We start from the raw sequence: 26,151 nt of genomic DNA on the forward strand, positions 1-26,151 counted from the left end.
ACATATATATTAGGGGATGGGAGGTAAATAAAAAGATGAATAATGATCATGGAGCTGAATGGGCTGGGGACGGGATACTGAGCTGAGTGGAGCAGAGCAGGTGATGGAGTTATGGAGAACTGGACCACGACAAACTAATCTGAGCAAGTCAAGAGCTGAGGAGGTGAAGGGCTGCAGGTTTGGTAAAGAGGAGGTAGGGTGGAAGGTGTGATGATTGGAATGTAATTAAATGATTTAGATGGGTTAATTGCACCTAGCCACTGGTACAGATATGTAGATGACACCTGGGTCAAAATCAAAACCCAAGAAGTAGAAGCCTTCACTCGTCACATTAACTCAGTGGATAAATACATACGTTTTACCAGGGAGGACACCAGAGATAACAAGTTACCATTCCTGGACTGTGCGGTGCTTATCGAGGAAGATGGAAGCCTCAACATTGAAGTTTACCGGAAGCCCACACACACAGACCAGTATCTCCTCTTTGACTCCCACCACCCTCTGGAACACAAACTTGGGGTGATCAGGACCCTACAACACCGTGCGGAAAGTGTTCCCTCTAAGGCAGAAGGGAAGCATAAGGAACACACACACATTAAGAAAGCCCTCAAAACATGCGGTTACCCCAACTGGGCCTTCATCAAATCAGCTAAGATGCACAGGAATGAAGGCCAAACACAAACTACAGAGAATAGGAAGGACAAGAGGAACAACATTGTCATCCCATATGTGTCAGGCTTGTCAGAGAAACTCAGAAGAATTTTCTCCAAGCATGACATCTCAGTATACTTCAAACCAAGTCACACCCTAAGACAAAAACTGGTTCATCCCAAGGACAAACCCGCCAAACACAAGATCAGCGATGTAGTGTATGCTGTTCAGTGCAGTGAAGAGTGCTCGGACCTCTACATTGGTGAAACCAAACAGCCTCTTCGCAAACGAATGGCACAACATAGAAGAGCCACCTCGACAGGACAAGATTCGGCAGTACATCTGCATCTGAAGGAAAAAGGGCACTCTTTTGAGGATGCCAATGTTCACATTTTGGACAGGGAAAACAGATGGTTTGAAAGAGGAGTGAAAGAAGCCATCTATGTCCACTGTGAACAACCATCATTGAACAGAGGAGGTGGATTAGGTCACCAACTTTCCCCTGCTTACAGTGCTGTCCTGAGCTCCCTTCCCAGACGTCTCAACCCCCATTCACACCTTTGTTCCAGTGACCTCAATAGGCCACAGGAAACAATGGAGCGGAGTCCTAAATTGGTTTCAACTGAAACCACTGATTAAATATGACCCACGCCCCCTTCACACCTGGGCACATGTGTTCACGCACATGATCAATAGAGGGTCATAACCACCTCCAGGGGACTACGCCCACAGGGGTTTAAATACCTGGGTCTCTCCACCATTTGGTTGAGAACTGAAGAAGCCTTTCGGATGAGAGGTGAAACGTCTTCAAGAAACAAAAAGAAGTCCAGTCGCCTTTTTCAAGCTCCAGAGACTACTATGACCTGGATGACTGAGAATCTACACAGACATACTGTTTTACCCTTTGTTTGTTAGTATATTCTAAAACATATTTTACATTTACAGTCCTTAATAAAACACTCAAAATGATTTTTAAAACTAATACAACCCCAAACTGAATCTTAAACAACCCCCGGTGGCTGTAATGTTAACCAAAACTGATGCAGGCGTGCTCAGATGCTGCTGAAACCTTCAGCAGTAGCTATTAAGTGGTGCTTGAATGAACTATCATGCTCAGTCCTTTTATTGGATTTTGAATAGAAATCAATAGCTGCCTTGAAGTGTATTCAGAAAGATCAAACAGCAACAAATTAGCAAAGAAGTAAGCTGTGAAGTAAGAAAACGACTTTAGATGCAGCTCGGTTCGTTTACCTGACGAGGCTGTTTTTGTCGTCGGGATCAGACGCGCTGACCGAGCCGACGGCGGTGTTCTTGGGCGCATCTTCTTTCACCTCCATTACGTAGCTGGCGCGCTCAAACACGGGCGGCTCATCCACGTCGTCCACGACGATCTTGATGGTGGCCTCGTCCCTGAAGGGGCCCTTTGAGTAGAAGCGAGGGTTGATGTGGACGTTTTCCACCTGAACGCGGAGACTGTACTGCCGCTTCCTTTCATAGTCCAACGGCTGCCAAACAGAGACAGAAGAGGCCTGAAGAAGACGCTCCAGTTCCACTAATTACAGCTTATAGTGCTAATATTTACTTTACATCTGTGCATCAGCACATTCTGCAATATGTCGCATTTGATTTTAGGTCAGATTCTCAGTTTAATGAATAAAAAAAAACTTTTCCAGAGCATCTAATGAGGGCATGTGAAGGGTCTTAGTGTCACATTCAGGGACACTAACAAGACTGTTGATGGACACACACGGGCTGCTGCACACATCACAGCCACGCTCTCACGGACGTCTGCCTAAGTGCTGCTGAATAATGTGACTGATGTGGCATTTCAGTGGAAAACAAACATGACAACAACACGGCCGGGCTAATGACAGGATTCATGTTTTAAGGCTGGAAATCTGATTACAGTCTGCCTTATAACACAAACAAGAACAAAGAACGAGGATTTATTTATTTTTTATCAACTTCTTACATGTTTGCGCTTCGCTTTTCAGTTTGATTTCCTGATGCTCAGCACACTGCGGATCTGTGAAACAATCAATCAAAGCGGTGCACAGATCTTTGCTGGGTGACATCTGTTCATTTTGGTGTTGTTTTTCACATCAAAATACCAGATTATTACGGTGACAGTGAATGGTTGGAATTTGGTGGTCTTTATTATAAAATGCAGAGAAAAATCATCTTTTCCAATGTACAGGGTCACGTTTAGGGTTAGAATATAGTATTAATACATTAGTTTGAAGGCGCCTGTGCCGACAATGTGTCAGCTTAATGATGGCGTGACAGTGCCACCTTGAAAAAGCTGTATTGCGGTTGTTTGGCTGGTTGGTTTCATATCATCGCTGTGATCTTCTGGACTAATGCGGCACTGTTTGACAACAGTAGGCTTATTATGCTCTATGTGCCATTTAAAGACCAGCAGTGTCACGAGTTTCAAAGACACGCTGAATATTCTTTAAGGATTTAGAAGCTGTGTTTGGACTTGAATAGCAATGTTTACCTCAGACTTGGACTCTTTCTTCAATGTCTTTTGTCCTGTCTCTCTCCCCTCAGCCACAACCAATCACAGCAGATGACTGCCCCTCCCTGAGCCTGGTTCTGCTGGAGGTTTCTTCCTGTTAAAAGGGAGTTTTTCCTTCCCACTGTCACCAAATGTTTGCTCACTAGGGGTCATTTGGACTGTTGGATTTCTCTGTAATTATTGTGGATCTTTACCTTGAGGCGACTGTGTGTTGATTTGGCGCTATATAAATAAAACTGATTGAATTAAATGAATTATTAAGCCATAGTTTACTAATCAAGCTAGCTATCATTAGCTGCTATTACTTAGCACTCCATTTTTCTTGATGTTTTCAGCCTCACATACCAACAAAAAAAAAAAAACGCCTCAATATTTAGAACTCAAACATTTCTCCTCCAGCTAAAAAGCATTTTGAAAACCCACTACAACCTTTTATGAAAGTGACAATACCTCCGGTCTTTATTTATTTATTTATTTTTTAAATTAACTCTCATATGTAAATATGAATTCACTTAATGTTAGTGGCACAGCATCTCCCACTCTTATCTGGAGCCTTGAGCGTGCAGGCGGGTTGATAACCGTGGAGGAAGAGAAATAAAGGACAAGGAGGAGGACCTTTATCAAAAAGTCTCAACAAGGAAGCTGGCAGCCACTCGGTGATTTGAAGGTAATAAGGTAATGTAAGGCAACAAAGCTTCAGTAACACTGCTGTTGGTGTGATTACTGAAAATAATCTCAAAATGGGATATTATCAGTATCACTCCATCTGAGATATGTAGCCAAAAAATGAAGCCAAAAAAAATAAAAATATATCAGTAGATTGTCAAAAATATTCTGCTTAATGTCAAATTTCAAGCACGTCCGTTTCCCCCTCCTTTAATTCCAGACTTTATGAGGGAGTGTTGAGGTTGAAAGGTTAATAGGGACGATTATAAAAAGATTAAAATGAACTAAAACAGGGGCGAGAAGTCCTTTCATGATGGCCATTCTGCTGAACACGGCTGCTAAGCTTCAGTTTGTGGTTGCAGCTTTTTCCTCTCCTATACTCACACTAGCTCTTTTTATTCCTGTTGTCATACTTTCATTTTTATCTATTTGTACACATAAAAGAACACAGCTTAGTTGCTTTTATGTGTGATCCCTGATCTTCTTGCATCTACTGTACACTGCTGTTGCAGCCTATAATTGATAGACTATGCATGATGATTAGGAGCCTGATTCCTCTACGGTTCTAATGTTTTTTGTTGTATTTTTTTCCACTGTTAGCTTTCCCTTTAAGGTTCCCTGTCTGAACTTTTTATTTTTGAAGTTGTAGCCAGTGAAGGTATCCCCTCATTGATGGAAATAATTGGGGAGCGGTGCATTTTAATGAATGTGCGCCCAGTGCTGAGCTGGAGCAGCTGGATCAGAGTGAGCTCCCTCGCCGGCTGCCTACTGTACATATAAAAGCACGGCGGCTCCGCGATTGTTGGAAACAGCCAGTGAAAGCTTGAAAAAAAGTCCAGATGGAACGAGCTGTTTTCTGAAACTGTGAATAGTAACATATTATGAATCATTGATTTTCACTGTTTGGTGCTGAGCCAGAGAGGGGGACCGCATGTCCACTGGAGGAATATGTTACTTTGAAGGGCCACTACAATCAGAGATGGGATGACAAGCCCATTTAATTAGTATGTTCAGAATTAGGGCATGCTCAGTCCCCCCCCACACACACACACACACACCGTGCCCACACACCACATCCACTACAAAGGGCAATTATGTCATCCAGCACTTAATGATGGCATGATGGAAGCGATCGATCGAAGGCTGCAGAGAGGGCGCTTGATAAGGCAACTGCCAGATACTGTTGAATACATCAAACACGCCACAAGCTGAATGCTGCAATCCATACCCAGCATCAATATTTCTGCTTTGGTCTCAGCTGAGAGGAAGAATGAATCTCATTCAAAACATATGTAGTGGAAGTGTGGGGAAGTGGAAGCTGAAATCTAATAACTCCGCTGTCCGTCTTCTGGCTGTGCATGGAAATAAAAACTTTTTTTTTCTTTATCGAGCGCTGCTTATTGTGCGGTCTCTCCTTTCGGTTACGCTGAGGGAGTGAATCCTGCATGCAGTGAAAGGCCTGAAACGACGTGATTCTTACCTATTATGATCATTTCCAGCTCCATCACTTTATTCTTGGACACTGCTAGAGGAGCTTTGCATGATTCACAGTTCAAAATAATTCATATTTATCTTACATTGGGGCCTCGGTGCATGCCCTCAGTTCATCCTCAGCCTGAAACAAGCTGTTTTAGCTCCCCCCCCTTTGGGATGAATTTCTCCTGATTGGCTGAACGTTTGAACAGCAGGTGGGCCGGACTTCTGCACACACTGCAAGAGCGATATGCCTGAGATCACCATATTTAGGATGTCTGCTTCATATGAGATCATTACTTGACCTTCCCCTATATCTAATATGAACAGCCACCACTGTAACAGCATCTAACAGAAAATAAGGAAAACTATAACAGGTCCACTTTAAAGCTGCATTCAGTATACTGCATTTATTTTTTCAAGACAGCATTCAATCCAGCGTTACTGTTTGTAATTTTATCTCACTGGCAATCAGCCTGATTCTTCCCTGCGTCATATTAAAAGCACCTAACTGGCTTTATCCTGTGAGCCTATCACAGGAAACGCAGCCACCTCCAATTAGTCGACTGGATATTTAACCTCTGCTGTCCTCGCGAGCCGGTAACAGAGATACTAGTCAATAAAAGTAATTATTCATATTTATGTACAACACCAGTTAACAGTCGGTTCTTAGATGTTGTTGCAACCACCTGCGACTAACCAGCATGCCTCTCTCTGTGACAGGAAGTTATAAACAAACTGCGAATCGCTGCATGTCGGCTGTGACAGAGGAAACTCAGATGTAATCACCTTCTGTACGAGCACACAGATGCTAGTTTTCAAGGAAAGAAGGTTCCCGGTGCAAGCACTGCTCATCCATCCATCCATCCATCCATCCATCCAACCATCCAACCGTCCATCCCACTGCTTACCACATGTCTAATTCAGGGGTGGGGATTTGGGTCTGGGTGCAGTTTTCTAAGTGTTTTATGAATTTCTCACATTTAATTTACTTGAATATTCTCGGCATTCAGCGTGCTTGTTCTTTAAAAAAATAAAGAAAATACTTTTTTTCTTTCTGGGCTTCAAAGTAAATTCTAGAATTAGAAAATAATATTAAGAAATTCTTAAAACTTTTCAACCAGTTTTATGTAGAAATCTTTTTTTCTAATAAAGTTCATAAAATAAAGGAATTAAAAACTCTGAGCTCATTTGATTGCTCTGTTAAAAAAAAAAAAAAAAAGTTACTTAAAAAAAAGCTCCAAAAAATTAAATAATATTGTAAAAATGTCAAGGTTCTGAAATGTGTAACAAAAGTCATATTTTTTCATGTAAGGTGTTAGATTTTGAGAAACTAATTCTGTTCAGTTGTACTTTTAATTTAAATTTTATTTCTATAGCTGCACTTCACCAGAACATTCGTCTTAAGGCTTTTTATGAGGTGACTTCTGTCATAATCAGTATGTATATTACTGTTTTATTTCTTATTTTTGTTTGAATTGCCTGTCGTATTTATATAATGCCTTACAAAAGATGAAGCATGAAGGGTTATAAGTCGAAGTCTACTAATATCTTATCTTCTGTTAGTTTTAGGGCACTTTTAGGAGAACACTTACATGCTGTTTTGCACATCATGCGCAGTCACAACTGCATGTTGGCGGAGATGAAGCTTCTGTAGTCTTGTGTATACATGAAGTCCTGTATAGTGAAGTTGTGCAGCCTGTGCCTGCACATCTCTCGTGTCTACAAGCTTTTACTGTAAATAAACATGTATATTAAAGGATTTGTTTTAAGTGGAAGACATAAATGTTTCCTGTATTTTTTCCGGGTTTGTGCCTGCGGGGCTGCCTCAGAGGAAGCCCGAGGCTCAGATAGTTCTCCACCAATCGCAGCATTATTGTGGCCTGACAGGCGCAACCCAGGGCGAAAAGATAAAGCACCAACTGTTGCTTATGATTCTTGCTGTTCTAAAAGCCATAATGTAATAACCATGTCAGAGGACAGAGTTTAGAATTTTTTTTAGCGAGTAAATCAATATGACCCCCCCACCCCACCCCCCAGCGAGTGCCTCACCTTCCTCAGCAAAATGATGCCGTCCTGTGTGCTCCTATTGGCCGTGACCTCAAACATCCCGGGCCCATCGCTCCCAATAATCCGGTAGTCCATCTCTGCATTCTGGCCGATGTCCGCGTCCATGGCTCGGATCACTCCCACCACGGACCCAACCTCGATGGACTCGGGTACCCTGAACTCATAGAGGGCTGCAGACAAAGAAGAACTGGTCAATCAGGGCAACACTGAAGCTGTTCAGGAAAAAAAAAAGCTAGAAATAGAAAAGGCACATGTGTTAGAGAGAGAGAGAGAGAGAGAGAGAGAGAGAGAGTGAGAGAGTGTGTGTGTGTGTGTGTGTGTGTGTGTGTGTGTGTGTAGGACCAGAAAACCAAGGCCGTGCCCTTGGTGTTTCTTTTCATGCCAGATTTCAATTTTTCCCCACACAAAGATACAATTCATGCAAGTGGTAAATTAGAACCTCTTTTCTAAGATCTCCTCAAGTGTAATCAAAAAGCAATTACAACACCCCTAAAACGCACCTCAGGATCGATTTAAACACACACACACACACACACACACACACACACGCATTGCACCGGACACAAAAGAAGCAAGCGCCACCCCTGAAGGGCCGATGACCGTCATAACGTGACCATTTTTTTACGGCCTTGTTAGTGGAAAAAAAAAACAAAAAAAGAGAGAGCGTAAGTGGGTGAGTCAGAGAGCAGGAATACAAGAGAGCAGGTCAGGGAGAAAGTGAGTCAGAGCCAATCAGAGAGCAGCAGTGTGAGAGCCGGCCGAGGAGGGAGAGCGTGTCAGAAGCAGTGTTGGATTTAGTGCTGCTACATTTGTAGATTAGCTGTGGAAAGACATCTCATACGCTCTGAAACATATTTCAGCTCCAAAACAGACGTTTGGCCTTTCACACAGGTTGCTACAAGCCGTATCGACTCACCACTTCAAGTTTAGGATGTAGCATAAATTCTGGGCCAATTTGCTCAACATAAATTAATTGCTCCTTCTTCTTCTCCCCCCCCCCCCCAACTTATTTTGTGAGATGATTTCTCGGTTTGAGGGGGGATAAATTGATGGCTGCCTGTCGGCCGCGGCGGCCTCAGCTGCATCTCGTATGCTTAAATAAATAGCTGGACTGCGGGAGGGGAGCGAGGGTGATATACACACAGCCTGCGGAGACAAACAGCAGCGACACACTAATAAAACATGCTGACAGTGTTTTGGCAACGCCTGAGTCGGCAGGTCTCAGTGACGCTGACACTTGCCTCCAAACACACACACACACACACACACGCTGCACCACTAGAAGGTTTCCCTAGGCTAACAGGTATTTAGCATTGGGTGGAAAAGAAGAGGCATCACTCCGGCAGACAACAATGATATCGCTTCCTGACACTCTACCTCCTCTGGGTGTCCCATTACAATATCTCTTCCTCTTTCTGCCTCTTTCAATCTACCCCTGACCCCCCACCTCCCGCCTCTATCACAGGCTGTCTTTCTGCTGTCCGCCTCACCCACCCCCCCCACCCCACCCCCGTCACCTTCAACATCCCTGTCGTATCCATCTCCCTCCCTCCGTCCATCCCTCCTCTCACTGTTCATTGGTGGAGGGGTTTGAGATGACAGCATCTGCCACCCCACCGCCGCCGCCGCCACCACCCCCAGAGCTGGTGGGTGTTCTGCAGCCACGTCTTTGCCTTGTGTTTCGCGGCTGTGAACATGCATCGCCCACCGTACAGTGTGTGTGTGTGTGTGTGTGGTGGGGGGTGCGAAGACACCGGTAATCTGTCAATCTGATCTGGCTGCCTTCGCCATTTATTTGCCAGATGCAACGAGAGGAAAGAAAGAGGCGGGGGAGTGAGAGGAAGAATGGCAGAGAGTATGCCAAAGAGAGTAGGTAAGGAGTAAAAAGGAGCAAGTGATGATTGATGAGCACGAGTGTAACAAAAAAGAGGAGAAAAATGCACCAAGGACAGTTTGAGCACTAAATTGAGAACAGTGGTTTTATGGAGTAAAAAAGCAGCAGAAGAAAGACTTAATAGCAGGAGATAGACAAAGAGAGAGGAAGAGCAGGGGAGATAAAAACCCAGTGAATGTACTCTCTTCATTTAATAGGGATTACAGGGCTGATCTGATGCACTTTGCAGGACCCTTCGCTCTGTCATATGGCTCTATATTTAATTATTCGCTGCCTTTAAGAGGCCCGCCTTAGTCGCACAAAACCCAGAGCTCCCTGCAATAATCCAAATTCATTTTGAAACTGACACCAGATGGGGGCTGCCTGCCTGGCATCGGCTCACACTGACACTTGGTTTTCATGAGCTGAGGATTGGTCACTCTGTCTGTGTGTGTGTGTGTGTGTGTGTGTGTGTGTGTGTGTGTGTGTGTGTGTGTGTCCACCAGAAGGGCTGTACTCACTCTTGGTGAAGCGTGGTGGGTTGTCGTTCACGTCTGAGAGGGTGATGCTGACCGTTGTGGTTCCCGAGAGCCCGCCCATCTGTCCAGCCATGTCTTTAGCCTGGATCACAACCTGATAGTTTTCTTTGACTTCCCTGTCCATGCCAGGCAGGGCTGTCTTGATCAGGCCTGAAGAGAGAAAGAAAAAAAAAATGAAGAGAATAGCACGCACTTGATCAGAGCAGGCAATCTGTAGCTTCATCCAACTCATTATTTTCTGTTTTCCTCTGATTATCTGTTATTTTATGACATTAAAATCAGTCCAGCTTTGATTAAAAAAAAATAAAAAATCAGGAAGACAATAACAAAACAAAAACCTGGATGAAAATCAGAGTTTTAAAAATGCTCAAAACTCTGAAAAGTTTACCCACTTATGTTTATTTGCTTAGAGAAAAACGAGCCGCTGCATAATCAGCAGCTCATTTGCCCATTTTCCTCTTCACTGTCTATAACTGAAAGCATTTTCTGAGGCGCGCGCGGCACAAGAGGACCCTGTAACCTCGTTCACCTTTCAACCGCGGTCACTACTCACTTTTACAGCTTTTACGACAAACTTTTGACTGAGTGGGAACATAAAATCAGAGTGAACACCAGTTTGAACCTGCTCCTATTTGATGACGGGAATTTTCTGTGTGAAAATGTGTATCCTCACACACACAGGCTCAGTGAGAAAAGAAAATAAGTATGAATGTAAAGAGAAAAGCATGCATGGACTGTGATACGAACACCAAAATAAAATAAGAAACAATAAGTAAAGATATTGGTTAATCAACCAAGATAAAACTGATCAATAACTTTATTTGGACAAAGGTAAAATATCCCAAAATCAACAACTGCAGCTCCTCTCTTGTGATTAATATTTTTAGTATAAACAGAATATCTTTGAGGCGCTCATGTGCTGCAAACTGCAGTTCCTTTAATGGCCACTTGAGGCTGCCTCCAAAAGTGAGTCAATATCCATGTGTTAAAATGCACTTTACAGCAAAAATAATCATGTTTACAAAAACCTATTTTTGTAGCAGGCTTTGTGACAAGTTTACTATTAGATTATTTATTTATTTATTTTATATCTCACCCATTTCCATTTTATTAAGACTTTACATCAGGTCAAGTCTTAGAACTGGACCGCCTCATCTTGATTGAGGAGTCGGAGCCTTTTTGAATTTTAACATATTTACCTGCCAAATAATATGACAAGAAGAAACTTTAGTATTTTAGCTCTGTGTACCCTACCCATAAAGTCTATGGGAGCACCTAATTAACCAAGCTTGCCACGGTTGGAACTCCATCATCTCATCCGGATGTGGTAACTTCTGGCAAAAATTGAGGCTCTTCAAACCAATCAGAACACGGCCACGTCTTGACGCCTCAGTGTTAGCATTTTGGCAGCTACATTGTTGGTTTTGCCGAGCCAGCAGTGACAGATAAATGTGTAGTGAAGGAGGAAATGCAAAGGGATGCTTGGGGGTAAATTGAAAGAGGATGCTAGGGATAGGGTGAGATGGAGGCAGATGATTTGCTATAGAGACCCCTAAAGATTAGCAAGCTGAAAGAAAAAGAAGAAGAAGAACTCCCCAAACACCATCTAGAGTTCTTGTTCTATGACTTGAATTAGTGGATGCCTTGCAGACAACATCCACCTGCAGCCAAAGCACCCACAACTCTAAATATGCAAACTTTATGCTTCAGTGAAGTTTCAACCAGTGACTTATAAAATAAATCACCCCTGTACAGTTGTTATGAAGGCGTAAATTTCCCATAGAAGCCAAATCGAAGCTATAAAAATGCTTTTAACACTGTAAAGTCGGGCATTTTAATATTAACGTTTATGGAGAATGGCTCATTTTGTAGCCCGTCTCAAGTGGCCACTTGAGGAACTCCAGTTTTTCTTATTTTGAGCCCTTACAGAGGCTGACAAATACTTAGGCTGGAGGTAAAAAACAAAAAAACAGACATTTTGACCTTCCTCATCTATTAGGACTTTGAAGAAGACCCAGTCAATCCTGGCTGATCCTAGCCAACTGTTGTCTAATTTGCTCCAGCCTGGCTGCAGATAAATTATGCCAAAAAGCAGGATGAACAGACTTAAAAACTCATTTGTCCCGGGTGCCTTTGGCCTTTTAAATAACTCAGTGTGATTTAAATGTAGTAAATGTACTATAATCAGTAATAGCATGAACAGTGTCGTTTCTAAGGAGTGCATTTGCTGTCCTTTATCAAATCAATCTGCTACACAACAGAAAAATGATGCTTCCACAGGTGAAATGAGTAAATCTATAAATATATATCTAAGAAAAAAAAAAATACAGTTCTCACATAAAACATTTCTAAAAATAACTGCCTGTATCGGCTGTATTGAATTAATGATATTTCATTGCTTAGATTCATGCATCTACAGGTCAGATACTTAAACCACTAAGAACATTTTATTGCTCAAAGGTCAGCGCTCCTGCTCTGCAGCATGGAGCTCAGCGGCCACCCAGGAGCACATTTTAGTGTCTGTGTTCTCATGATTTAACCAGTAAGTGGACCAAAGAGCCAAAATACCAAAACCACAGCGTATTCCTTTAATTTCCTAAGTGTAGCTTTTGCCTCCAAATGCATTCGCCGTCATTTATCTGCTCTTTTTTTATTTTTTTTTTCCCCCTGAATTAACACTCTGTTAATGTTCAGCCTTTCAAGTGCCCTGCAGTTGCTTACTTCTCCGCTCTGACACCTTAGATCTCTAGTTTGGAGTCAGGACAGAGAGCGAGTGAAGCCGTAATTGGCAGCATATTCAAAAGGTGCGCTCCATCTCCCATCAGAGTCGGTCTTAAATCCTGTCTGCTATTACACGTTTGAATTTGAAGCATCATAAAAGAGGAGCAGGTGAAGGGAGAGGCGGGGCGGGCGGAGGGGGGGGTAGACACAGACAGACATAGTGGAAGGGGAGAATAAAGATGAAAAAATAAATTTCACCCTAAATAAACTGCTCTGACAAACTTCAGCACTGAGCAGATGATTCACTGCATATCAAACAATAAGAAAGTCGGAGCAGCTGACGTGGCGCCTCACTCACACTCAGATCAGACTGGCCTACGCTGCTCAGAAGGCCCTCCAACTTGCTCTTTTTGTTCCTCCCATACAATAACTTTACTACCCCCCCCCCCCCCCCCCCCCCCCCCCCCCCACCCCCCCCCCCCCCCCCCCCCCCCCCCCCCCCCCCACCCCCCCCCCCCCCCCCCCCCCCCCCAAATAATGTGCTATTTATCTCAAAGGCAAGGGATCAACGATCGCTAGGCAATGCTGCTGCAGGGAAGGAGGCAAATGTATAGCATCTTTAGAAACAGCATCACGCTCGCTCGGCGTCTCTCGTCTACCTTTGTCATTGCTTAATGACTACAATGCACACGAAGAGGAGGAGAGCAGAAACAAATCCTGCTTATAATGTGATGTCCAGGCATGTCTTTGTGTAAGAGGGGATGTCAGCTTACATACCACATGTGGGATAAACCATATTACTGTTAATCCTCCTGCTAATCTGCAAATGGCTTTTTTTTTTGTCATTCTCCTTTTGTTTAGGCACAAAAAAAAAAAAAAAAAAAAAAAAAAAAGGGACACGAGCGGGACGAGTTCCAAAGCGCACATTAATGATTAAAAGTAGCAAGCGGCTAGATTTTAGAGGTTGGTTATTTGCCATTCTCTCTGCTACAAATCCCTCCCCACCCATCAGCCTGCGAAGGGAAGGCTGTTTTGGTTTGGTTAAAGGGAAATTCACTGCATTTATCACAGGAGTTATCCTCTGATAAATTGTTTTTTATTCACTTTCCGGCTAAAGCAGCTTTCCCTCGGCATGCCTCCTCTGTTACTGTTTCGTTAGCGATTTGTTATGTTTCCCACAATGGCCACCCCCAGAACAAAAGGTGTGAACTTGTTACGCTAAGCCGTGGGTTACACACGTAGGTGGAGAGTGCAGTGGCTGTAGCATTGTTAAAGCAGCAGGATGAGAGCGTTTCTGCTCAAGAAAGAGCGAGGCGCTGTGCACATCAGTCAAAAAGCAGCATCCTTCAAGGCTGCTGTGCAGCGCCGGTCTGCTAAAGCTGCTCTCGCTGAGGAGAAATTTGCCTTTTGTGTGACGGATTTCTCCTTCAAAATCTACTAAATTTTTATTTTTAAAAAGAAGAGATATTCAGCTACACTTTTGCTTTTAACTATGAAGAAGTTTTATTTCATCTAAATTTTAAAGTTGATTTTATTTTATTCCAGTTACACTTTCTCCTCTCTTCTCTCCTCAAGGAAAGCTTGGATCAAAGCCAAACTTTAATTCAAGATCTACTGGGATTTTCCCACACAGCCATCTCCAGGGTTTAGAGACAATGGTCTGAAAGAGAAAATATCCAGTGAGCGAGCGGTAGTTCTCTGGGTGCAAATGCTGGAGGTCAGAGAACTATGGCCAGATTGTGTCGAGCGGACAGGAAGGCAACAGTAACTGAAATAAACTGAATGCGCAACACGCTGAACCTTGAAGCAGACGGGCCACAGCAGCAGAAGACCACAACGAGCGCTGCTCCTGTCAGCTGAGAACAGAAAACTGATACTAAAATTCACGCAGACTCACCGAAACTGGACACAATAGGAGACTGGAAAACGTTCCCTGGACTGATAAGTCTCGATTTCCGCTGTGACATTCGGCCTTGTAGCAGGATGGTTCCATCATTTAAACACTAGAGTATTGTTGCCTATCATCTCCATCTCTTTATGAACACACTGTGCCCATCTTCTGATGGCTGTTCCAGCAGGATAATACACCATGTCACAACGATGAGCTAAATTCTAAAATCTTGGCTTCACAAACCAAAAGGTGACATTACTCTGGGTTTAAGTTTGTCTTTCATAGGCAGTCTGAAGATGGGCATGTCTTAAACCCCCAGTGCTGGCATTTTTACAGCCAGCATCCTATTTTGTTTGTTTTTTTGTTTCTTTTTGGGCCAATAGTGATAAATATTTGCACTAAAAATGCTAAAGAAAAATATGTTTCACCAATATTTAAGCAAACCGTATATCTAAACTGGACTCATCTCACCACAGAGCTACCTCTATCCATATCAAACTTTCACTGCATAGATATCAAGGTCAAATAAATTCATGATGATATTGTGGCGATGGATGTCAGGCAAAATCATTGGCACCATTTTCCATTTGACAGAATACTCCAGGGTCTTTCCCTTACAGTATAAAGAACCTTGAGACAACTGCTGTTGTTGTGAATTGATGCTAAACCTGAATTAAATTGGCATCAAGATCAATGTTCCTCCCTACTGTTGCAGCTGGATCAACACCCTAAATCTCAACACTGCAAACAAGACTAATAAAAATAATAAAATATTAAATAAAATCCTTGCAGTCGTCCCTGCTGTTCGTGAGTCAGTGACAGTGTTGAATCTCATTTTTTAGGTAAAAGTATAAAAAGGCTGGATTTTCAGAGGTGAAGGACGAGAAATTCTTCCCTGTCAAAGCAAAGGTGAGAGTTAATTAGCTAATATTAGCTAGCTACCTAGCACTGATCCATCAGTCTATAGGTTCAGGGTCACCATGGTCAGCTCTCAGGGTCAGCTGTGACAAGGCAGTAACATTTTGAAAAGGTTATGTGACATAAAGCTAATTAAAAACTTGAAATGACTCAGCACTGGGAGTCCGCGTTGCAGTGGAGAAGGAGCGTTTGGTACAATTTGGCCACTCTGTGATTGTATGATGTGGTTAGAGTGTGTGTGCTTAAATAAAGACCAATATGCAATGAATAAGCACAGCGGTGTGGCTAGTCGATTTATGAACTATCTGGCATCAGCTGGGATAAAAATAACTGGCTAGGGCGCCAGTGGAGCTCGCTAGATTGAGCAGGCGACCCGTGTGCCAAAGGGCTACTGCAGGGGCGTGAGTCTGGCTCTGACCCGGACCACTTCCTGCTTTCCTGTCTACTCTGCTATCCTGTCAAAAAATAAAGGCAAAAAGGCCCAAAGTAAATCTAAAAAAAGAAAAAAAAACTGTCTGGATGCACAGGAAAGTCTAAAAACAGACAGAGCCACCTACTAGTTAGTTTTTGTGCATTTGATAAACCTCAAGCGCAGCATCTCCGCCATCATATTGTTAGCGTCTTGAAAACACAAGTGCAGGGTGACGTGTGAGCTGTGAGCATAAGCTGTCACAGAGCGAAGCTGCAGTGGGCAGTTTTCCAGTGGGTATTACAACATTTTTTTCTCTAAAATGTTACATATTTATCTTTAAGAAGCCACAGGAGTCGCCCCCTGCTGGTCATTGAAATATATGTTTAAATATTAATGCCATCCTGTCAGAATGTCCCTCCTCTTTTAGATTTCAGTTTGTCTAATTACTTGTAATGATCTGACTGGTGTGCTGTGAACTGGATGTAATAATGTCTATATATCGGTGGCATTTTTTTTTTTTTTTTTTTTTTGCATTTTACTGAACACTGACCAGTTTCTGGGTCCACGGAGAAGTACGGCTGGCCCTCCAGGATGCTGTACACCACCTTGGCGCTGTTCCCGTACGTGGCGTCATCGGCGTCTGTGGCTGTCACCTGAATTACAGAGGTGCCTGTGGGTAGGAAGATTCATGACAATGATTTAGATCAACTCTTCAATACTGCTGAAAATTGCCTGCTGGATAATTGGTTAAGCTGATGCACCTTCTGATGAGGTGTCGGATCCTCTTCTAATCATGCCCGTGCAGAATGTGACGGATCATTTCTGTCCCTTTGCGTTACCCAAACCAATCTTTATTCCTCGGCCACTTATACCCTTATGCATGATTGATTTTTGCAGGTAATCAATAACTCCTAATGTATTTTTCTAAGTATATCTCTCGGAGCATGCCAGCAGCACCTATACTGGCTCTCTGCAAGCCCCAAGAAGCCTATTAGCGTATCCACAGATCTGGAGTGTCTGGGAAGCCAAATATCTGATAGCAGGCGAACGACTGTGATCCATTTTCTCTTCCAGAAAGGCTGAGGCCCTATTTCAGTAGAACAAAGGGAAACGGTTAGCCAAGTGCTACCTCCCAAATGGCGCCTTGCGGGGCCAAGTGTTGCCTCATTAAATGCAGAAGAAAATTAATTGAGTAGAAATATTTAATGGCAAAGTGGTATAAATATAGAATTGTGCAATACAATGGGATAACGACCTCATGAAACTTCTCTAATTTGATGTCAGCGGAGATCTGTGTGGGGTGAGACGAGAGTTTCCCTCCTTTAAAACCCATGTGATTTGTATGGATGAAGGATGTTGTAGAAGAAAAAAAAAAAAAGACAGGCAGACCAAAAGGCAGACAGAGAAAGACCACGGCTGTCTGATTTGCTGTAAGTGACAGTTCGGGAGGATTCTTGAGCAAGTTCACCGAACCTTGATCGCTAATACCTTTAACTAGGGAATTAGACTCAAAGAGGCTTTTCTGACATTGCGGCTTTTAGAAAATATCACTGATCCACATCAGCCATCTCATTGCCAACTTTATGCTTTTGAGACAAGAATTTTCTGACAAACAACTCAGGAATAATCACAGCTCTTGTGCACGGGGAGTAAATTACCCCCCAACTGCAATCATTCACTTGTCAAAGGGAGGAGCATGTCAGAGTCTTGAGCGTCCGAGCGAAGGATGTCAGAGCTGTGAGACTATAATAAAACTCAAAGTGTCACATTTAAAGGGGCAGTGTCTCAAGGCAGTCGCTCGTGAACACATGCTCTGCCAAGCGGTGACATCACACCTCGGTTGTTGCCATGGGCACCCGTGCTGCCCTTAGATAAATGCCGGCCTCTCTCTCTTGGGGTTGCTGAACCAAGTGACAACTCTGTCACATGTCTGGGCTGCAAGACCAATGTCCCTCAGTCCCAGAAGCACGGCAGCAGCAGCAGCAGAACAGATAGCTCACCCCGTGTCTGCGTGCACGTATTGATTACTTTTTATATTGTTTATCTATATTCATGAGACAGGTGTGTGCTTTTAGTCTGAAGCCAAAGTGCACCGCGAATTATTTCATTTGTTGCTTGAATAGCAAGAAGAAACTATTACATGAAAGCAGCAAACGGTGCTGCGTGCTGTCTAAGGAAGTGGCGGTGCAGAAGCCACAATTATTCACTGCGATGACACAGCTGACAATGCTGGTAATTAAATTAAATGCCGTTTTAATAAGATACAATACTGTATTTAAAAGATTATCTGCACCGGCGCTGTAGAGACGCTTTACCTTGTTTATTCTCCGGTCATAAAACAGCTCCTAGTCTTTCTCATTTAATTAGTCGGGCCTTCTTTGTTGAGTCGGCATCATTATTATGATTGATAAAGTCCCATTGATCCAGTAAGGCCGGCATTTTACAACATCTCTATCCTGTTTGAATCATAATCCTTTTAATTCGGCTCCTCTTAAGCACACAGGCGCAAACCTTTATTTGTGTAAACATTTAATTGTCTGATGCCTGATTAATAATTAAGTTTTTAAGAGTGTAATATTTATGGCTGGAACGTACCAATGTCAGACATTTCAGGGACTCTGGCAGTGTACGGGTCCTTGGTGAAGCGCGGCTCGTTGTCATTGATGTCATGGATCTTGATGATGAACTCGGACTCGCCTTCAAGCGCCTCATTGGTGAAGCGGTTGACAGCTTTGGCATGGAGGATGTAGTAGGCCTTCTCCTCCCTGTCCAGCCTCTTGGTGGCATGGATGTCTCCTGACTTTTCATCTATCTTGAAGAGGGTCCCGGCTCCTTCCCCTGTCAGGACATACTTCACGCTGCCATCTCCCCTGTCACCATCCGAGTGAAGCTGTGTGGAAAGAAGGGTGGTTGGGGAAAAAAAAAAGAGAAAAATATGATTATTTGGATCCTCTGCTACACCACAAAACATCCATTTCAAGCAACAGTTTGTGGCATTTTCACTTTAATGAATTTCCATTTTGCTGCTTCCTACTGCTAATTGTTATAGCACAACAGAGATTCAAACTCGGCTTTATGAAAGCTTTCACATTTGCTTAATTTGCTCTTACGAGTGTCAGCTACCCTTTTCCAGATTACAAAGAAAATCTGCTTGTTAGCCTGAGCAGAAACGGCGAAATGAACAAAATCTTCATCTGCTGCAGTCCGAGCTGCACAGTTTGAGTGACGGCTGCAAAAACACATCCCAGCAATGAACGCTTTGCAGCAAACATGTCAGCAAAATCAAATTTCAAAGCAGAATCACAGCATTTCTGATCGACTAGCGCGCACATCGGTGATCTGACCAATCTGGGCCCTGGCAAATAAACGCTGACAGCTTTTGATAAGTGTGTTTGGTGTTATTTAACAGATTCATATCATCTTTAGTAAACTGTCATCGTGTTGTGACGGTACACATTCACCTCGCCTCTGTGAAGCTCGCGTCCTGCCAAGAAGAAAGCAAACAGCCAGAGCGTGTAAAATGTCGCATTTACTGCTACTGTTACATTTTTTACTTTTCGCCGAAAAGCGGGGTGGCGGGAGGGGGCACGTCTGTGGAGCTACCAGCATGAGCGAGCACCCCGCCGCCGCCTGCCAGTCCCTGATGGATCGGCGGCGGGACCAACATGCCAGAAGACCACGAGAGCCCACTCGTCTGTGGAGCTCCTCGTTATTATTATTTGCTCCGTTCCTCCCTATCTCCTGTTTAATTTTTTTCTGCATGAACAGCAGCTTAGCATGCTCTGACATTTTAATTCCACAACCAAATCCCCCCCAACCCAACCACCACCAAATACACACACACACACACACACACACACACACACACAACATATTTATCTCTGAGAACTCATCAAAAGCTTGTCCAGTCTTTTCTCCCCTCCCACTGCTTCTCTTCCTACTTCCCTTTCCCCCTTTTTTAATAACCAAGGACACGGTAATAATTGCAGGGTGGGGTGGTGGGGAGGAGGTAGAGGGCAAAAGGAGGGCACATGTTTGCAGACATGGGCAAACATGTCAAGTATAAACTGAGGCAAACGCCATCTGAATGTTTACCCGCATAAGTGGATGCCGGGATGTAATTCCGAGGTCCGTTATTGACACCTCATTAACTCAAGTGAGCCGGCACGTTTGATTTTCCCAGCTTGAATGCTTTTTTTTTTTTTCCTCTTCCTCTTTTGAGTCGGGAGTTTCTGTTGTGTCTATAAAGGTTTTTGGCTCAGCCGGTGGACAGACTGAGGGGGGGATATTGTGCGTCGCAGCTGGGTCACGTGGGACCACATTGCAAACTCTCCCTTCTCATCATATATTAAAAAGCTTTTCATCGCAGGTGCTCGGAAGCTTTACTAATTCATGCAGTTTTATCAGAGCAAAGCTGGCACATGTGAGACGAACAGCTTTGTGGATTAGCATCTTTAACACTGTTTTGTTCGACTGCTTGAATGCTGGTGTAAAAAAAAAAAAAAAAAAAAGACTGTTCTCATTCCTTTCTCTGTCTGTCTAACCAAGCCAGTCAAGTGTGTTGCAAAATTTTGACTATCCTCGGATTAGGATCTCGAGTGGTGCACTGTTTCATTCATCCACTTTGAATTCTGGTCAAAACAACTTTCCTGTTTTGTTTTTTTGGGGGGTTTTTTCTCTGCCTAACCAAGCCAGGAGAATATTCTGCAGAATTGTATTTGTTTTCTGTTCTGCTTTACAGTACGTGCTCCCAAACAGAGACTCAGTTGGCTGAAAACAATCCACTTCAACATTATTATCTTTCCCCCGCTGTTATAGCTGCAATGTCCTTCTCCATGATTGTCTATCAAGCTGCCTATCTCTGCCGGCACGACAATTCAGTTAATAACTGTTGAGTCCTCTCTTTCGGCTGAGATGTGAGATAGACAGTGTGACATATGCTGTGTCGACTGTCATTTCTATGGAAACAGAGAGCTCTTGTGGTTTTGAAGAGTTCCTCCTTGCTGCACTGAAGGCTATTACAAGAAAACTCGGAGTATCGAACTCCAGCTCTTGCCGCAGCGACCCCGTCCCTCCCAGTTGCCCACCTTGCTGGTGAGGAAAATTTACTGCTGCCCTTCCACTCAAATTAAGAGGGGGGGGGGGGGGGGGGGGGGGGGGGGGGGGGGGGGGGGGGGGGGGGGGGGGGGGGGGGGGTAAAAAAGAAAAAAAAAAAAAAAAAGAGACTCTCCCGGAAATCAATGTGGCAGCCCAACGTGCATTCACAATGGCCCTTTGATCAATTTATATTGAAAATACAATTAAACTGTCACAGGGGGAGAAAAGAAAGCCACATGTGCATTCAGTTTGGTCACCAAGAAGTCCTGGCACATCAATAGCTCGCCTTTTCTCCTCTGCCCTCCTATGGCACCAAATCGTAAAAAAGGCAGAGAGCATGATGCTATATCCATTAACACTCGGACTCTTGGTCTTTTAAAGAACAGAAGAAAGTCTCCATGTTATCAAGTCCACAACAGAGCCCTTACTTTCTTAAAGGAAGAGTTTGACATTTAGGGAAACGTGTATATTTCCTTCCATTATAAGAGTTACAAGTTTAATATCATGCTCACATAACACTGTCTCTCATTTCTCTCAGCATTTGCACTGCGTGCCAGGGTTGCCATCCTTTAACTATCAGCTGGCATGAAATCATGGGTGAAGTCCTTCTGCAAACAGTGCCTTTTAATTTCAACAGACCAAGCTGCACTGAAAATCCCCTTGTGATTGCTTTGGTTCCTAGCAGGTTGCCTGTAGATTGCATGGAAGATGCTGACCTGTTTGCAAACATTTTGCCTTCAAATAAAAGGTTACACCTTTTCAAATGTGTTGGTTGCAGCAGTAAGGCACAGCTTTTACTTTGAAAGTCCCCGTTTCCAGTTTATTTCACACTTTTTCCAAGCTGGCCACATCCATGTTTTGTGCTGTCTATGCACCTGGTAACAATTTACCTATTTTTAGCTAGGAAGCTAGCACTCACAACTGACTGACATCTATATTCCTCCCACCAGAGTTATTCTGGGTTTTTTTTAATTATTATTATATTTAATGAGTTTACTGTGAGTTTCAATTGTTTCAATTTTGTTTAAGTCTGTAAAAATGTTTAGCTTTAGTTTGAGTTGAACTTTTTCATAACTGTGAAGCACTTTAAACATTAACTTTGATGCAATTACAAATAACACTGACTTGACTGTAGTTTTTTTTTTAAATCAGAGCTGTACAATTATGAAATTCAGCAATATAAATATCTGTCGAGTAAACAGCGCAGCGTCAGTAAACAAACTACAGGTTCTTCAGGTTGGTTGTGATGACAAATTTGAGCAAACTGACAAAATAAATAAATACTACAGACAGCTGTGCTGTATTTTTTTATTTATTTTTGGTAATTTACAACAAAGTTTATTTGTAGTGATTTATTTATTGTTTCTATTCTAGTTTTAATTTTATTCCAGTTCACAAAATGGTTTAACTTTTACTTTAGTTTTTGTCAGCTAAAATAACCCAGACTCCTGCTAGCTAAAAACTGTCTGACGGTCCCTCCTTTAGCCTTTTAGGGTGCCACAATTTACTTTTTAGACCATTATGAGTGCACTATCATGGTACTTGCGCACTTAAATTAGCAAATGCAAGCATAGAAGTATGCAATTTATGAAACAGCCTAAAGCTAGCAACTGATTAGCTTAGCACAGCATGAAGTTATTGTTCATTTAAATAAATGAAATACAAAAGGCTAGTGAGTTGTAGATGTGCTGATAAGCACACATTGTTACTTTCAGAAATATTAGCTTTATGTTAAGCTAACCAGCAAATTAAGCAGCTTATTCATCACGCAGATATGAACTGAAAACAAGCAAATCAGCACAAATGTAAAAACTAACAGCTGAAACTAACAGTTATGATTATTCTGGTAAGTCTTGTACCTTTAATTTTGTAATCTCAATTACTTAACAGGAATATTAATTAACAAAAATTGTGCAGTTATTAAACTTTGCAAACAAGACTGAAATGTCATTACTTTGTGTCTTGAGACGAAGCAATAATGAAAGAATGTGGAGAGTTGTTACACTCATCAAGAAAAAAAATTACACCTGATTTCAGAGAATATTTGAAAGGACTTGATTTGCGAACACAGAGACAATCACAGTCATACCCCTGGACCCCGAATTGGATAAGTAGAAGAAGATGGATGGATGGATAGGCGAATGGATGGATGGAGTTGATTTTCATTATAATCAAGTTGAAATGTTCTCACTTTTTAACAAACTAGGAGATCGAGGACTCAATCGCAGAGAAAAATGTGAGGAAGATTTCCTTATGAATCAGCTGTGAAGCAAACTATAAAGCCTTTACTGATACATATTTCAAAAACCCTTCACTCAATTAGCCCACTTTGTTAAGTGATACCATAATATTTGTAATAGCTTGTAATTTTTCCCAATAATAAAAAAAGAACAAATTTCTGTTCCTACATGCTTCATCTTGCAGTTTGAAGTGGGCTGAGAGGTGAAGTGGCACTCATCAGACATCTGTGCGCGAGAACTTATAAGCAAGCCGTCTTTGTTTGTGAAATTAATCAGCTTCAAGTGCAGCAAATGTTAGCTCTGACTCGATCTGGTCGCCATTTGTGCTTCACTTGAGTTAGGCCAGAAAGATGGCACTGGAAACAGGCTGCTTAGGGCAATTAGCCAGTTAGCCTTTAAGGCCTTGTGTCCTGGCCTGTCGAGAACTGGCTGCCTCCTATGTAGCCAGATGGTAGCCTCAGACTGTGTACAAAAATAGCCTATCAAATGTCTGTTGATGTGTAAACTTGAGATATGCAGTGAGAGCTGCTGAGACTTGAAGGTGAAATGTCACTTAGCTTACATTCCTCACATATGACATATTTTGTTTTGTGCATAATTTCCAGCAAGTTGTATTTTAATTACAGGCAGTTGTCAACAGTTTGCATTAACTTTTCTGTACCGCTGCAGCTACTAAACAGTCACAAACAGCATGTAGTGTTTTTTTACTCTCAGTAACACAGAAGCTTGAAATTTAGATATTTCTACACTGTATAATATTACTAACAAGTGTTGTTTTTCTCTTTAATTAAACCATGTCTGAGCAGAAAGCCTAATGCAACCTGCTTATAAAATTAAAGTGAATGAATATTGACACCATCTGTATTTAGACTGGCTGCCTGCAAACCCTGCTTTCACCAACCAGTTCTCTCCGCCTTCAGGTATAAAATCTCCCTGAAGATGAAGGCTCAACAGTGCAACCAAAACAAAGCGGTAGCTACTGGTAACCTTCCCCAGGTGGGTGAAATGGTGGAAGAATTTGAGTAGGAAATTCTCACCAGTTAAGTAAAAAGAAGAAAACAGGAAAAAGAGAGGCGAAGAAAGCAAAGACAGAGACTGAAAAAAAAGAGATTGCATTGCTCCTATATTAGCGTCTGTTCATTGTTTCCTAGTTATACCCAAAATTTAAAATCCTTACCAAGTTCCAAAGATCAGCGCCCATCATATCTTAAAGAGCTCATTGTTTCATATTATCACAAATACAGCACTTCACTCTCAGACTGCAGGCTTTTTAAGATTAGGCTTCAAGCTTTTCTTTTTCATAAAGCTTACAGTGATGGTTGGATCAGGTGACCCCGAACCATCTCTCAGTCATGATGCTATAGGCTCATGCTGCTGGGGGACTTCCCATGATGCATTCATTTCTATGCATCTCATTACCCTTTGTCTCTCCGGTAGCTTGTGATTTATGCCGTCTGCACCTGAGCCTGGTTCTTCTAGAGGTCTCTTCCTATTAAAAGGGAATTCTTCCTCCCCACCGTCTTCAAGCTCTTGCCCATAGAAGCTCATCTGACTGCTGGGGTTTTCTTTCTAATGCTGTAGGGTCTTATTTATTATGTTGTCTGTGGTAGCCTCAGTCAGCAAATTTCAAAACAAACCCAATACATTAAATGTTAAATGGTCCTTTTGTCATGTGTTTTAAAAAAAAAAAAAAAAAAAGATGAAAATGGAAAATGGACTGCTTCAATAGATGATATTTTTTTGATTGCAGATGCCACTCTCTCAGCCTCATAGGAGCCTTTAATAAGTTGGCAGTTCTACTATTAAAGCAAACAGCATTGTTTAAATTCTTTCCACGGGGGACAAGTTGTAATACTCTGTACTATATATTTCTAAACTGAAAGATTTTTGGTTTATTTTGAGGGAAAAAAAGCTCCATTTTGGCATCAAACTATTCTGCAATGTTAAGATTTCTTTTAGAGTGTAGGCAAAATAAATAAAAAATTAAATGACATAAAAATGAGTTTCTAAAGGCTTTGAGTCCTCATTTAAACCATCATTTGGCTCAGTTAAATGATTTAATAAGTTGACAGCTATGGTTCTTTTGTGTCAAAATTTCTTGAGCAGGTGGGCCTGCTTCTGTTCAGCTGAATAATGCCGGGCCAAATAAATACTTGTGATGTTGATGATAGAAGATTAATTAATCTGACAAAACCAGTGGGTGTTTTTAAACACTGGTAGGCAGGTGATAGCGTGGAGATAATTGCAGGTGCCCTAGACATGTTGGCGTATCTCTCTCAGACATCACTTCACCCCTGCAATGTTGTCAGACAGATGTTTGCTGGGTCTCGTCGCCACAAGACCTCATCACACCCGCTTCCACCGCTGCTGCCGCACAAAAGAGGAGCGTAACTGAAGTCGCCCCCCCCTCGCGCCCACACTTCCCAGAACACAACGGGGAACTTATCGCCCAATCAATAAACACTGCCAATGCATGCTCCAGGTCGCCACTGGAGACCTGGATGGGCTGCCATGACTCGAGTACAGCCAGGTCTGTGCCATATTGCAAACTCCTTGCCTCTGTGCCAAGGTGAGCAGCTGGTGATGGGGGAGCATGAGACCAACCCCCACTCCTCCACAAACAAAACACACGAATCCCTGCACCTTTCCACTGCCATAAGACTCTCGAGTCCTTTCCCCAGGTTGCCTCAACCGCTGAGTCACACAGGGCTGTGGAGCATATTATGTCTGTATTCATCAGCCTTTTTTGTCTTTTCTGTGAGTTCTAGCCCATTACTGGAGGCTAGTATTTGCAGGTGCGTGTGTGTGTTTGCATGCATGCTGGGGTGTTTGTTCACTGCGTTGAAGACTCTACCCACCAGGCCCAGAACCACTGGGGCCTATCAGGAGCTGTAAATACTTTATGAGATATGATAGTGCAGCACAAACACTCCTCAACCACAGGCCATTAACCATTTTCAGTGGATATGTGCCCTTTGGTAAAGTAAGAAATAATGAAATAAACAAACATTCTCTTCCCCCAGTGACAGCCCGGGCCCTCTGAGGCCTGTATGCAGCTCGCCTGCTAATGAGAGGCAGT

General features: G+C 42.7%; 1 protein-coding gene across 2 annotated transcripts in view; it reads right to left on the bottom strand.

Annotated features, from left to right (window-relative positions):
- Positions 1-26,151, bottom strand: part of LOC115799204 (cadherin-6) — a 74,352-nt gene that overhangs the window by 16,365 nt on the left and 31,836 nt on the right. For both annotated transcript variants that reach the window (XM_030756226.1, XM_030756225.1), the window contains exons 3-7: positions 18,331-18,625; positions 16,286-16,405; positions 9,776-9,943; positions 7,364-7,551; positions 1,903-2,156 (exon numbers count right to left, since the gene is read on the bottom strand). In XM_030756226.1, the coding sequence (XP_030612086.1) occupies positions 1,903-2,156; positions 7,364-7,551; positions 9,776-9,943; positions 16,286-16,405; positions 18,331-18,625 (1,025 nt within the window). The remainder of the gene's footprint in view (positions 1-1,902; positions 2,157-7,363; positions 7,552-9,775; positions 9,944-16,285; positions 16,406-18,330; positions 18,626-26,151) is intronic.

Source organism: Archocentrus centrarchus, chromosome 20 (genome assembly GCF_007364275.1).
Source record: "Archocentrus centrarchus isolate MPI-CPG fArcCen1 chromosome 20, fArcCen1, whole genome shotgun sequence".
Lineage (NCBI taxonomy): Eukaryota > Metazoa > Chordata > Actinopteri > Cichliformes > Cichlidae > Archocentrus > Archocentrus centrarchus.